The sequence below is a fragment of the Phascolarctos cinereus genome, unplaced genomic scaffold (assembly GCF_003287225.1).
Source record: "Phascolarctos cinereus isolate Bilbo 61053 unplaced genomic scaffold, phaCin_HiC Scaffold_2;HRSCAF=192, whole genome shotgun sequence".
In the NCBI taxonomy this organism is placed as follows: domain Eukaryota; kingdom Metazoa; phylum Chordata; class Mammalia; order Diprotodontia; family Phascolarctidae; genus Phascolarctos; species Phascolarctos cinereus.
In genome coordinates, this window is record NW_027555625.1 from 76,971,661 (window position 1) to 76,987,347 (window position 15,687).

Consider the following 15,687-nt stretch of genomic DNA (forward strand, 5'->3'; position numbering starts at 1 on the left):
GGAGGTGATGCCATGATATGCAAGCGAATTAATCTAATTGAGGGAGGGCTGTGCACAGTCACCAGCCTCATTTTCTCCTCTGGAGTCATCTGGGTCTGGTGGCAACATAGAGATCAGGATGACTGGAGATGGCCCCCAAGTAGTAATAGTAGCTGCTTACTAAATGGTTATTTGATGAAAATAACTAAGAGACTAAAGTTTGCTGAGTATTTACTGTTTGCCCTGAACTATTGTAGGTGCCATATGTTTGCACAGCCATGGAGATGGAAAAATTGACTGGTGGGAGCATTGGCTGTTGCCAGTACCACTAAGGATGGCACCACCTTGTCCTCCTACTTGCAGGTTGCGTTTGGGAAGTGAATAAAATCAGGGAGAATCCAGGTGTCTGAGAAATTCTTCCCTAAATTGATCCTTATACTGTGGCTATGCAGCTGACTTGGTTGTCAGGAGGGTAAGAGAGCCAAATGGAAAGAGCATTGTGGATCTTAGGAATCCGGTCACCTGAATGGCTTTTCTGTGTGTCTGTTTGTGTTTCTTTGTGTTACATACATTACAGGAAAGTGGTTTTAAGTCACAAAGTCAGTAAGTGATAGCTACATCTTGGAGACTCTTTTCTGAATCTTCCCTATTTCTTAGGAATGTCTGTGTTCCTGGTCATGGGACCCTCACACAATAGAGAATGTTTTTTTGAAAGGTTGTTCATCCTGCTGTCAATTTGCCATAGTCTGTTTTACAACTGAATTGGGATTCAGGGATAGGCATGTTGTGTGCGTGCATGTGTGTGTGTGTTTGTGTGTGTGTGTGTGTGTGTGTGTGTGTGTGTGTGTATGTGAGAGAAAGATGCTCCATTACCCTCTAAATGAAATATATATATATACACACACATACACGCATATACACGTACATACCCCAATTCAATATATATACATTTATGTTTGTGTTTGTATATTTGTGTATATATGTGTCTGTATAGCAATTCAACCAACAACAGTGTGTCCCACCTTGGATTTCACAAAGCAGTTTGCTGAAGCTTTCTTTCTCACTTATCATAGAATATTATGTATTATAGTTACCTATTAAGGAATTTTTTTTTAAAAAAAGTTATATCTCAGTACTAGACCATGAGCTCCATGACGACAGATACCATATCTTATTTAAATTCTGTGTCTCATCCGCTGCGTTGGCACAGGGGTTTTGCGTTTTATAGGAAGGACCTTACAAATATTTACTGAATTTGAGTCCCTCAACCAAACAGTTGGAGGGATAGAAACTTCCTGCCCGTAATTCTTAAATCCCTAAACCACTGGGTGGTTGGGGGAAGTAGATTACAATTTATGGATTTTCAGATGTTCTTTCTCATAGCAAAGAAACATTTTAGCAGGAAATTTGCCCACAGCAGGGCTGATGGCTTCAGACAATGGGCTAAAATAAGTTAATTGCTCTGGCTTCTTTAAACTCTAAGATTTATATTCATAAAATCAAATAAAAATGATAGAAATACTGAATCTCAACATTAGATGGAATTTTAGAGATCATTTAGATCAAGAGTTCTTAATTTGAGAGTCCCTGGATCCCTAAGGGGTCTGTGCTTAGATTTCAGGGGGTTTATGATCCTGGAAGGGAAATAATATACATCTTTTTCTTCCTATTACCCTCTATCTGCAATTTAGCAATTTTTTAAATTATTTCAAAACATTACTTTTAGAAGGGGGTCCATAGGCTTCACCAGACTGACAGTGGGGGCCTTGACACAAAAAAGTAAAGAAACTCTGCACTAGATCAAACTTGTACTCAATAGGAATTTCCTCTTTCAGTCAGTAACATTTATTAAGTGCCTAGTATGTGCCTGACACTATGCTAAGTGCTGAGGTTACTCAAAAAAGTAAAAGACAGTCCTAGTCCTGAAGGAGCTCACAATCAAACAGAGGAGACAAATAGCAAAACAAGTTAGATTAGATATGGGATTAATAGGAAATAATTAAGAGAGGGAAGATACTTGAATTAAGGGGGGTTAAAAAACCTTTTTGTAGAAGACGGTATTATAGTTGGACAAAAAGGAAGCCAGGGAAGTCCAGAGGTGTAGTCAAGGAGGGTGAACATTCCAGGTATGGGATACAGGCAGAGAAAATGCCCAGAGCCAAGAGATGCAGCGTCTTGTTTGTGGAGTAGCGAGGAGACAGCCCCAGCAAATGTCTGTCCATTTTCTTCTTAAAGATCCCCAAAGTGGCAGAATTCACTCCTGCCTCACGTTCCACTTTTGGACAGAAAAGATGTCAAACTACTAACCTCATATAAAGTTTAACATGTTGTTTTGAAATCATGGGTATGTGTGTTTGGGGAGTGGGAAAGGATGTGGTTCTGCCTTATGGCATCAGCGAGCAGCATGGAGTAATGGAAACAGCAAAAGTTTTGAAGTCACAAAGAACCCACTCTGGCTTTCATGTGTGCTGTAAAACTAGGAAATAGCATTTGGCTAAACAGATGTCAGCAACATCAAAATGTGGCCTACTAAATTTGACATATTTCTTCTGGAAGCTATATAAAAATACATTTTATAGTCTCAGTTGAGTATGTCTTTGAATTTAGTTGAATTCAATGCAACCCACATTTATTAAGCACCTACTATGCATAAGGCCCTACATGGTCTCTTCGGTGTGGATGTGCTCTCCATTGGTACAAGATGCAAGAGAGTACGGTGGAAAGATCCCTAGCTTTGGAGCCAAAGGATCTGGGTTCAGTTCATGCCTCTGATTGCTTTCCACCTGTGTTGCCCTGTATGAGTCTCAGTCTCTTTATGCTTCAGTTTGAGTAGCTCATGTTGGAGATATATTTTTTAAAATTACACAGGGCTTCTTCATTTTTATTCTTTCCTATAGTCTTACTTTAATTTTGGTATTTGCTCTAAGAAGTTGATGCCATGAATACCATCATCATAATAATATTAGCATTTATATAGTGCCTAGTATGTGCCAGGTACTTTACAGATGTTATCTCTTTTGAGCCTCACAACAACCCTGGGAGGTAGGTCCTATTATTATCCCCATTTTACAGAACAGGAAACCAAGGTAGATAGAGGTTAAATGAGTTGCCCAGGATGATCCAGCTAGTAAGTGTCGGAGGCCAGATTTGTACTCAGGCCGTCCTGAATCCAGGCTCAGCAGCTGTATCCATTGTATCACCTCATTCCATTGTACCACCTCATTTCGCATACCCAGATAGTTGATTTAGGTATAACTTCATTTATTGCTAAAGTAAAGTTAATTTCAGTTTATGTGATGATATAAATTGTCTTCCATGTCCAATATTTCTAATTCTTTTTTTTTTGAAGAAAATATTTGTGATGTGTAGACATGAGATTCCTGTAGTCTAGTTAGGCCAAATAGCCTCACATGGCATTTCCTGAACTGTTTTGGCCATGAGCTTGGGCATATCAATGAAGTCAATGAGGGCCGGTCCTAGAGATATCTTTCACTGTAGCTTCAGGGTAAAACTAGTCTGTCTTCTCTACCAGGTAGCTAGAAAGTGGTCTTGTATAGACTTCTGATGAGGAAGAACTCATTCTCCCTGAGGCAACTCATTCTACTTTTGGACAGTTTTAACTATTAGGAAGATTTTCCTGATATGTATTTTACATTTGATATATATCTGTCACATATATTGAATATATGTATTTCCTTGTGTACATATTTTAAGGTCTTAGCACAGTGCCTGCCACAATAGTTGATTAATAAATATTGGTTCCCTTTCTCCTTGTTATCAGCTTTAAATCTGCCTTTAATGCGACTTGTACCCATTGTCCTAGTGTTCAGCTTTCTGAAGCCAAACAGAACTCGTGTGTTCTTAGTTATCCTTCCCCACATGACAGTCTTTGGAATTCCTTTTATTTATATCTTTTGTTTTTTGCTTTTCCTAAATTTCTTTCTATACTCCTCCCCTTTCTCCTCTCAAAGAGCCAAACCATATAACAAAGTTGTTGGGTTTTTTTTTAAGGAAAAAAAGAAAAAGAAGAGGAAGAAAATACAGAGGTCTTAACTCTCTACTGTCTGCCTTTTGACCTTCAACTGAAACTACTTCTTCCAGAGTTACTAATAATCTCTTCATCCACAAATCTAATGGCCTTTTCTCAGTCCTCATCCTTCTTGATCTCCCTGCAGACCTGCACACAGTTGGTTACCCTCCTCTCCTTGATTCTCTCTTCTCTAGGTTTTTGTGATACTATTCTCTCATGGTTCTCCTCCTGACTTTAAGTCTCCTTTGTTGGATCCTTATCAAAGTCATGCCCACTATGGTGGATATCCTGCAAAGCTCTATCCTGGGCTTTATTCTGTTTTCCCATCATTAACTCTAATGGATCCAATTATCATCTCTATAATGATGATGCTCATGTATACTGATCCCACCCTACAACTGACCTCTAATCTCTCATCTCCAACTGCTTATCTGATATCTGGATGTCATGCAGACATATGAAGCAACAGGTCCAAATTGAACCCATTATCTTTTTTCCTCCAAATCCTTCCTTCTTTCTAACTTGCTTGTTATTGTCAGGTTTGGCCCAGTCACCTAAACTCTCAGTCTAGGTGTCATCCTTGACTTCTTAGTTTCTCCTCTCATGGCCAGTCTGTTGCCAAGGCCCTGTCAATTTGTCCTTCAGAATATTTCTTCTGTATGACTCTTTCTATCCTCTGGTACTGCCACCATCTTGATGCCTTGATGCCTTATCATTTAATGCCTAGACTATTAAAATAGCCGCTAGTTAGTTTCCTTGCCTAAAATCTCTGCTCACTCCAGTCTACCCTTTACTCAGCTATTAAAGTGATCTTTCTGAAGTATAGGTTGTGGGGCAGTGAGGTGGTGCAGTGGATAGAGCACTAGCCCTAGAGTCAGGAGGATCTGAGTTCAAATCCAGCCTCAGACACTTACTAGCTGTGTGACACTGGGCAAGTCATTTAATCCCAATTGCTTAAAAAAAAATAAAAAAATGAAGTACAGGTTGGATCACTCACCTATTTGGTAAACTGTAATGGTTCCCTATTGCCTCAGGAAAAAAAAATATAAAATCTTTTATTTTGCTTTTAAAACACTTTATAACCCAGCCGCTTACTGAAGAGGTCTAGGACTTTTGGGGTGCTGCTGGAACCCCAAGATTGCAGTACCGGGCCCTGCCTGAAAGAATTCAACTCAAATCTTCTTCAGCCAGAGGAAAAATTTATTAGTGATAAAACATATAGGCCAGGTGATGCCCGTGAGGACAGGCAGGCATGAGAAAGTCTCAGCCTTGCAGGCCTGAGATTCTCAGCCGGGTGACGCCCGCAGGCATGAGAGGTTCTCAGCCTTTTGAGCGTGAGATTCTCTGCCCCAAATGAGGGCCAGGGTAGATCTTATATACTTTAGGTGACCAGGGAAGGGTCTGGGAAAAGGGTCTGGGTGAGAATTCCCAGAGATTGGAATGTCTAAGAGATTGAACAGACAATGGCGAATAGATAATGAAGGAACTGAAAGGTATCTGAATGAGATTAAAAGGTAGGCTAAGGCTTTCAAAGGGAGAGGAGGGGCTGGGGCCTGTAGACAAAAGGGGAGTCAGATTCCCTTTGGGGCAAGGGGCAAAGACCTCAGCTTGGGCCACACCCCATCATTACTACCCTACTCTCCCCTATGTTGTCTATGATCTACAATCCCGTAATACTGACCTCCTTATTCTTCCTTGTGCAAGACTCTCAATCTCCTGACTCTAGGTATTTTCACTGGCTGTCCCACATGCCTGGAAGGCTTGCAATCCTCACTTTTGTCTCCTTACTTCCTTGGCTTCTGTCAAGTCTCATCTCAAATCCCACCTTTTGCAAGAAGACTTTCCCAGTCCACTTCATGCTAATGTCTTCTCTCTGAGACTATCCCCAATTTATCCTGTGTATACCTTTATGTACATAGTTGCTTACATGTTGTCTTCCACTATTAGACTGTGAGCTCCTTGAGAGCAAGGAACTTTGGCGGGGGTGGGGGGGGTGGAGTGGGCTTTCTTTATATCCCTAGTGCTTAACGTCATGCCTGGCACCTAGTACAAACTTAATAAATGCTTGTTGACTTGACTTGGGATGTCCAATTTGAAATGTCTAAAAGGCAATTGGAGGTATACAATTTGAGAATCATCTGCCCAGAAAAGATAGTTAAACTCATAGGAGCTGATGAGATCATTAGGTGAGAAAGCATAGCTAGAAAAGAGTAATGGCCTAGGACAGAGCCTTGGGATACAACCAGAGTTAGAAAGTGGGATATAGATGATGTACCAATGCAGGAGATTTTTCAGATCTGTCTCTCCAAAATGGAAATGAGGTTGGTCTGGAATGACCTGATCTTAATGAAGCTGAACTAAATCTTTGTTATCACCATTTCCTTTCTAAATTTTCCCTGTCTCTTTATAGTATATTTTAGAACAGAGATTGGCAAACTATGGCCCAAGAGCCAAATCCATCTCATTGCCTGCTTTTGTGTGGCCAGTAAACTAAAAAATGGCTTTCGTAAATTTAAATATAAAAACTAATTCTTAGCTGGTTGGCTATATAAAAGCAGGCAGCAGGCAAGATTGGGTCCTCAGGCTGTGGTTTGCCAACTAGAATCTTCGTTTCTAGAATTTTGCCAGAAATCAAAGTCAAGTTTGCTAGCCTGTAGTTTACACACCCCTTTTCCTTCTGCCTTTTGGTAAATGAAACATTAGCTCTTTTCCAGTCCTCCAGTCCTGCCACATCATCATCATCATTCATCTTTTTCTTTGTAGCTGAATGAAAATATTAGGATGGAAGATAATTTTCTGTAGGCTCACTAAAAACATCCTCAGTACAACTCCAGTAGTAGACAGGGCAAGAAGGATGAGATGTGCCTCATACCATTCCACCGTGATATTGATCGTATCTGCTAACCTGTCTCTATATTTTGAAAGTTTTTCATTCCAGATAGCTTGGAGTATATATTTTTTATCTTTATGTCAGGCACTCTTTTTTTTTTCTAGTGTTCACATTAGTCAAGAAGAATTCTAAAGAAGAATTAGAATCAGTGCGAGGAATCACGAGAAAGAAGAAACAAAATAAAACAACAAAATAACAGAGTAAATAGTATGCTTCCATCTGCATTTGGACTCCAAAGTTCTTTCTCTGTGTATGGATAGCATTTTCCATCATGAGTCTTTTGGAGTTGTGTTAGATCCTCGCATTGCTGAGAAGAACTAAGTCTATCAAAGTTAATAATCGCACAATGCTGCTATCATTGTGTACAATGTTCTCCTATTTCTGCTCACTTTACTCAGCATCAATTCATATAGCTCTTTCCAGGTTTTTCTGAAGTTTGCCTTCTCGTTTCTTATAGCACAATAGTATTCTGTTACATTCATATACCACAACTTGTTCAGCCATTCCCCAGTTGATGGGCATCCTCTCAATTTCCAATTCTTTGCCACCACAAAAAGAACTGCTGTAAATATTTTTGTACATGTAGGTCCTTTTCCCATTTGTATGATCTCTTTGGGACACAGACCTACAAGTGGTATTGTTGGGTCCAAAGGTTATGCACAGTTTTATAGCCCTTTGGGCATAATTCCAAATTGCTCTCCAGAATGGTTGGATCAGTTCAAAACTTCACCAATGATGCATTAATTAGTGTTCAGTTTTCCCACATCTTCTCCAATATTTATCATTTTCCTGTTTTGTCACATTAGCCAATCTGATAGGTATGATGTGATACCTCAGAGTAGCTTTGATTTGCATTTCTCTAATCAGTAGTGATTTAGAGCATTTTTATATGACTATAGATAGCTTTAGTTTCTTTATCTGAAAACTTCCTGTTCATATCCTTTGATCCTTTATCAATTGGGGAATGACTTGTATTTTTATAAATTTGACTCAGTTCTCTATATATTTTAGAAATGAGGCCTTTATCAGAGACAATGGCTATAAAAATTGTTTTCCAGCTTTCTGTTTCCCTTCTAATCTTGGTTGTGTTGGCTTTGTGCAAAAACTTTTCCACTTAATGTAATCAAAATCATCCATTTTGCATTTCATAATGTTCTCTATCTCTTGTTTGTTCATAAATCCTTCCTTTCTCCATAAATCTGACAGGTAAACTATTTCTTGCTCTCCTCATTTGGGTATTGTATCAGCCTTTATATCAAAATTGTGTACCCATTTTGACTTTATCTTGGTATATAGTATAAGAGGTTGGTCCAAGCCTAGTTTCTGCCATACCATTTTCCAGTTTTCCCAGCAGTTTTGTTAAGTAGTGAGTTCTTATCCCAGAAGCCGGAATCTTTGGGTTTATCAAAAAGTAGATTACTATAGTCACTGACTATTGTGTCTTGTGTAGCTAACCTATTCTGCTGATCCACTACTCTGTTTCTTAGCCAGTACCAAGTAGTTTTGATGATTGCTGCTTTATAATACAATTTAAGATCTGGTATGGCTAGGCCCCCTTCCCTTGCATTTCTTTCCATTAATTCTCTTGATATTCTGGATCTTTTGTTCTTCCAGATGAACTTTGTTATTATTTTTTCTAGCTCTATAAAATAATTTTTTGGTAGTTTGATTGGTATGGCACTGAATAAGTAAATTAATTTAGGTAGAATTGTCATTTTTATTATATTAGCTTGGCCTACCCATGAGCAACTGATATTTTTCCAATTGTTTAGATCTGACTTTATTTGTGTGAAAAGTATTTTGTAATTGTGTTCATGTAGTTCCTGGTTTTGTTTTGGCAGGCTGACTCCCAAATATTTTATAATGTCTACATTAACTTTAAATGGAATTTCTCTTTCTATCTCTTGCTGTTGGGCTTTGTTAGTAATATATAGAAATGCCAATGATTTGTTTGCATTTATTTTATATCCTACAACTTTGCTAAATTTGTTTATTGTTTCAAGTAGTCTTTTACTTGATTCTCTAAGATTCTCTAAGTATACTGTCATGTCATCTGCAAAGAGTGATAGCTTTGTTTTTTCTTTGCCTGTTCTAATTCCTTCAATTTCTTTTTCTTTTCTTACTGCTAAAGTTAACACTTCTAGTACAATATTGAATAATAGTAGTGGATAATGGACATCCTTGTTTCACCCCAGATGTTATTGGAAATGCTTCTAGCTTATCCCCCATTACATATAATGCTTGCTGATGGTTTTCAATAGATGCTACTTATAATTTTAAGGAAGATTCCATTTATTCCTATGCTCTCTAGTGTTTTTTTTTAAATTAGGAATGGGTGTTGTATTTTGTCAAAAGCTTTTTCTGCATCTATTGAGATAATCATATGGTTTCTGTTAGTTTTGCTGTTGATATAGTGAATTATGCTGATAGTTTTCCTAATATTGAACCATCCCTGCATTCCTCACATAACTCCTACCTGGTCATAGTGTATTATCCTCAAGATAAGTTGCTGTAATCTCTTTGCTAATATTTTATTTAAAATTTTTCCATCTATATTCATTAAGGAAATTGGTCTATATTTTTCTTTCTCTATTTTGGCTCTTCCTGGTTTAGGGATCAACACCATATTTGTATCATAAAAAGAATTTGGTAAGACTCCTTTTTTGCCTATTTTCCTGAATAGTTTATATAGTATTTGGAATTTATTGTTCTTTGAATGTTTGGTAGAATTCACTTGTAAGTCCGTTTGTCCCTGGAGGGTTTTCTCTTATGGAGTTCATTGATGACTTGTTCTATTTCTTTTTCTGAAATGGGATTATTTAAGTATTTTATTTCCTCTTCTGTTAATCTGGGCAATTTATATTTTTGTAAATAGTCATCTATTTCACTAAGATTGTCAAATTTATTGGTATACAGTTGGGCAAAATAGGTAATTATTGTTTTAATTTCCTCCTTATTGGTGGTGGATTCACCCTTTTTGTTGTTGATATTAGTAATTTGATTTTCTTCTTTCTTTTTTTAAATCAAATTAACCCAAGTTTTATCTATTTTATTGTTTTTTTCATAAAACCAGCTCTTAATTATATTTATTAGTTCAATAGTTTTCTTAATTTCAATTTTATTAATCTCTCCTTTGGTTTTCAGAATTTCTAATTTGGTATTTAATTGGGGATTTTTAATTTGTTCTTTTTCTAGCTTTTTTAGCTGCATGCCAAATTCATTGATTTTCTTTCTCTATTTTATTCATGTAAGCATTGAGAGATATAAAACTTCCCCTAAGAACTGCTTTTTCTGCATCCCATAAGTTTTGGTAGGTTGTCTCATTATTGTTATTCTCTTGGATGAAGTTATTGATTATTTCTATGATTTGTTGTTTGACCCACCCATTCTTTAGGATTAGATTATTTAGTTTCCAATAATTTTTAGTCTATCTTTCCATGGCCCTTTATTACATGTAATTTTTATTGCATCATGATCTGAAAAGAATGCATTTAATATTTCTGCTTTCCTGCATTGGATTGTGAGGTTTTTATGCTCTAATACACAGTCAGTTTTTGTAGGTGCCATGTACTGCTGAGAAAAAGGTATATTCCTTTTTATCCCCATTCAATTTTCTTAGAGTATTTCTTATGGTAATAATATAAGTATTTGAATGAGTATTTGTTGTGGCAACACCCATTAAACTATTGTCCTTAAGTTTTTATGTTTGGATGGTTGTGGGCAACTATTTGTTCTGTGATAATGGTCTGCTATTAATATAGTCTATTGGTTGAGTTCTTCAGGATTTTTTGAGGTCTGTATTTATAGTATGGTGATTTGTCATCTGTGAGTCTATGAAAGATAGCTAACTTCTAATGCATAATTCTAGCTACTAAGTTGTATCTTGCTAGGCATTTGGTAGATTGTACTTTTCACAGTGAAAAGTGATGTGTTACACAATTTCTACCCTTTCCTTCCACAATCTACATTGAGCACTACTCCTTGAGAATAATTCTTCTATAATTACTGGTGGCAATGACGTGGTTCTGAATATCCATTATAAAATTTCTGCAAACAAATCCCCTTGACTCAGCCATTTGTTTGATATTTCCTTATTGATACATTATTGGCTAAATTAATGCAAGTGGTATTGATAGATATTTTATTGTTATTCTTATTATTACCCTCTTGCCCCCTGAAGTCCAACCCATTATCCATGGGGAGGGGAGGATGGGAAGTAAGTGACAACTGTTTCTAAGAGTCAAAGGGCAGCATAAAGGTACAATCTGGCTCTATTCTAAATTGTCATGATGATTGGCTTGGCACAGAGGATAGTGGAATAAGTAAATGATGCTTTATTATCATCATGATTATTTTTATGGTGTCTCTTTGCAACTAGTGTCTTGAAATTATCAAGAGCAATTAAGTGCTTTTTCACCTCTTCCTATGTCCCTCCTCCAATCCTTACCGATTGTGAGTGTGGTCAAGTATATTCCTCTCTCTGAGCCTTAGCATCCTCATGAACAAAGTGGAGATCCTGATCATTCCACTACCCATTCTCACAGGGTTTTGTAATTAAAGTATTTTGTAAACTTTCAAGCACTACATAAATATTAAGTATTATTATCTTGCTTCAAGACATGGCTCATATACCACCTCTTTGATGATGGCTTCACTAATGCATCTTGCTGGAAGTAATCCTTCTTCATCTGTCCTTATACCTCCTCTATACTAGAAAGAGCTATTGGTTTGAGTCCCATTTCTGATACTTACTACCTGAGTAACCAGGGACATGTCACTCATCCTCTTGTGTCTTTGGCCTCCTCTTCTGTCAGTGGAGGTCTTTGAACTGGACTTCTGACACTCCTCCTGGCTCTAAGTTCTATGGTCCTCTTATGTACACATCATATTCTAATTTGAATTCTATGTCTCTGTGCACATCTTATTTCCTCCGATATGCTGTAAACTCCATGAGGGCTGAGACCACATCTTAGTAAATGCTGAGTACAGTGTTCTGTGTGTAGTAGGTACTTTACACATAGTTATCAGATGAATGAACAGAAATGGCCTTGGGATAGCTCTGTTAGGAAGTTTGTATTAGATCTTGCCATCAGTAGGGAGATATGGAGGGTTTTTGAGCAGGAGAGTGACATTGATCACTTTGTTTACTTTTCTTTTTCTAGATTGATATAGTTCAAGTTTCTGTTGATTACAATCATTTGTTGCTTATTAATCTTTTTTTGGGGTTCCCTGCAGGGTGGATTACTGATCAATCACCATGCAGATCAGTCTCTGAATAGTTTCTGTCAATGGCAGTCTGCTCTCATCGGGAAAAACAACAAGCGACACGATCACGCTATTTTACTAACAGGACTGGATATCTGTTCCTGGAAGAATGAGCCATGTGACACTCTAGGTACAGTTTCAAAAATGCTTCACAAAATTTCAGTGTTGGTTAGACCTTTTTCTTTTCAGTAACAACCAGTGATCAATAGGAGTGTGATACAATGGAAAGCACCCTGTACTAAGAGCCAGAGGAGTTGGATTTAAGTAGAGGTGGTGCCCCTTGGTAGAGGTGTGGCTTTCGGCAAGTGACTTCTCCAAACCTCAATTACGTCACCTGTAAATTGGGAATAATAAAAACTTGCATTGTTTTTCTAACTGGGTTATTGTGAAGAAAGTGATTAGGAAACCTTAAAATGCCATGTCACTTATAGTGGCATAGTGGATAGAATGTTGGACCTGGGTCAGAAAGACCTGAATGCTAATTCTGCCTCAGACACTTACTAGCGGTGTGATCCTATGAAAATCATTTAACCTCTTAGCCTCAGTTTCTTCATCTGTCAAATGGAGGTAATAATAATACCTTCCGCATAGAATTTTTGAGAAGATCAAAGGATATAATAGTGCTTTGCAAACCATAGAGTGTTATATAGATGCTAGCTATTAGTAGTAGTACTAGTAACAATAGTAAGAGTAATAGTAGTAGTAATAGTAGCAGTAGCAGCAGCAGCAACAGCAAGTAAAGGCAGCAGTAGCAAGAGTGAAGGCAGCAGCAGCAGTAGCAGTGAAAGCAGCAGTAGTAGCAGTAAAAGTAGCAGTAGCAGCAGCAATAGCAGAAGGTGAAGGCAGAAGCAGCAGCAGCAACAGTGAAGGCAACAGCAGCAGCAGAAGCAGTAGTGAAGGTAGCAGCAGCAGCAGGGAAGGCGGCAGCAGCAGCAGTGGTAGTAGCAGCAGCAGCACTTGTGTGACTTTGGGAAAACCATTTGCATTCAGTCTTAGCTTCCTTATAAGAAAATGAAGTGATTGGAATAAATGTGCTCTAAGTTGAAAGGTGATCAAATTTATAGTTTCAGTTCATGTCAGCAAATCTTCATTAAGCATTTATTGCATTGTAAATTTTCTAGTTAAAAATTGCTGTCCTCACAACAGCCTTTGTGAGGTAGGTAGCACAGATTTTCTCAAATTCTCAAATTTTCTTAAAGGTTATTTCAAGATGAGATAATTGAAGCTCAGAGCAAATGATTTGCCCAACATCACTAAATGTCAAAGCTGGGACTCAGACCCAGGTCTTGTTACTACATTCTTTGAACATTCTACCACACTGATTTTTTATTGTCCTTAGAGTGTTATGTAGTTGCTAGAAGCAAATAGAACCTAGACCTCCAAAGGACCACCAAGACCATTTATGCCAACCTCTACCTTTCACTGATGAGGGAATTGGGGTAGGGGTCAGAAGAGTGGGATGGTGTGAAAAGTGATTAAGTAACTTTGTTAGGCTCCGAGAGGTATGTAAATAATAATAGCTAACAATAACAACTGCCATCATTTATATAGAATTTACTATGTGCCCAGCTCTGTGCTAAGCACTTTACAGTTATCTCATTTGTTCCTCAAAACAACCCTGGGACATAGGAGCTATTATTGTCCCCATTTTACCAATGGGGAAACTGAGGCAGGCAGAGGTTAAGTGTCTTTCCCAGGATCACACAGCTAGTAAGTGTCTGAGGCCAGACTTGAAATCAGGTCGTCAGGATTCAAGCCTAAATGCAGGGCTCAGTTACTGTAGCACACTCTTTCCATCTACCAGACTCAACATCTGCTGGACTCTGAGGGTCATTAAAAAAGGGTCAATCTTTTCTAAACTTAGTAACTCCTTCAGGTCTGTTGCACATAGTAGATGTATAATATACATGTTATGAATTGCAAGATTTATCCCTTTTCCATAAATGAGGAAACTGAGATTTAGACACATTAAATATTTTGCCTAGGGTTGTGCAGAGATGTGACAATTGGAGCCTCACTTGAACCCAGATCTTTTCATTTCAAGTTCAAGGCTCTTTCCACTGAACCAGAGTTTGGCCATTGACATAATGAAAAGAAGTGCGGTCTAGTAGAAGAACTTGACTCAGCTGGCATCAAGATTCTTATCTAGCTGTCAAAGCCGTCATTGGCAAGTTAGCTAAGCACTGTGATTCACTTGGTCTGTCAATGACGAGAAAGGTAAACACTTTAACTTATACTTCTATCATAATAATAGTAATGACTTGCCCAGGGTCACATAGCTAGTAAGTGTCTGAGGCTAGATTTGAATTCAGGAAAATGAGACTTCATAACTCCAGGTCCAGCAATCTATCCACTGTTACACCTAGCTAGCTGCACATTCTTTTTAGGTATTCAGCAACTATTTCTTAATTATTATGTAACAGTCCCTATCAATATATTAGATATAGAGAATTTTAAAAAATGTTAATCTGTCTCCTATAATGCCTGTAAGGCATACCAAGAGATCTGAGTCTAAGTCCCGACTCTGATGCTGTATGTCCTTTGCCAGGTCACTTTACTTCTTAAGCCTCAGTTTCTTCATCTGTAAAATGGAATACTAATACTTTCATTACATAACAGATTTAAGAGGAAAGTTCTCAGTTAGCTGTAAAGTGCCATAGAAATATGAATTGCTATCAATTTAAGGTGCTTTGAGATTGCTTAAGCTGAATTGTTATATGAAGTTAAAATAGTTTTCCTACCCAATCACTTAGCATCTCTAAAAGAGCAGGGGTTTCCATGTACTGCCATTGGTCATAAATGGAGGTGAGAGGACTAGACTGAGCCTTTCCAGTCCCAATGGACAGGAGGAGTTAGAGAAATGGTGACCATATGAGGACTAATAATTATCCTGAAGTTGGAATTTGAAAACTGCTATTTTAACTGATTAATCCTCTTCTGAGGAGTGAACCACCGAATCATATAATTCCAGAGTTAGAAGAGATTTCTGAGGTCAACTTGCCCATCCCGTGAATTCCTTCTACAACATCTCCAACAATCTCTTAATAAATTCTCTATTTTTCTATTTATATATCATTGATCTCTCTATCCATCCATTCATCTATCTTTCTGTTTATCAATCATCTGTCTATCCATTTTTGTATGTACTTAGCTATCCATCTCTCATCATCTGCCCTTGAGAAGCTTATAAACGTTTGAATAGGAGTAGCATGTTATGACATATACATAGATACATATGATATGAAGGGTGATGGAGTTGAGGGAGGTGGGCAAAGGGGAGATCCAGACAACTTACTCTAGGAAGGTATGAGGAGGGAGAGATCACTTTAAGCTGAAGGATCAGGGAAAGCCACATGGGGAGGGTGGCACCTGAGCTGAACCTCAAAAGAAGAGAAAGGTTTTGAAAGAAGGAGAGAGGAGGGATTTTGTTCCAGGTATGGGGTATCTGCAGGAGTAGAAAAAGACAGGAACAACTCAGAATCCAGTTTGGTTGAAGTTCAGAGTACCCGAGGTGGAGACATAT

At 37.9% G+C, this 15,687-nt stretch overlaps 1 protein-coding gene across 1 annotated transcript in view; it reads left to right on the plus strand.

Moving 5' to 3' along the window:
- The window catches only part of ADAMTS18 (ADAM metallopeptidase with thrombospondin type 1 motif 18), a 194,379-nt gene that overhangs the window by 64,663 nt on the left and 114,029 nt on the right, over positions 1–15,687 (plus strand). The window contains exon 5 of the mRNA XM_020964912.2: positions 12,135–12,294. Coding sequence (XP_020820571.2) covers positions 12,135–12,294 — 160 coding nt within the window. The remainder of the gene's footprint in view (positions 1–12,134; positions 12,295–15,687) is intronic.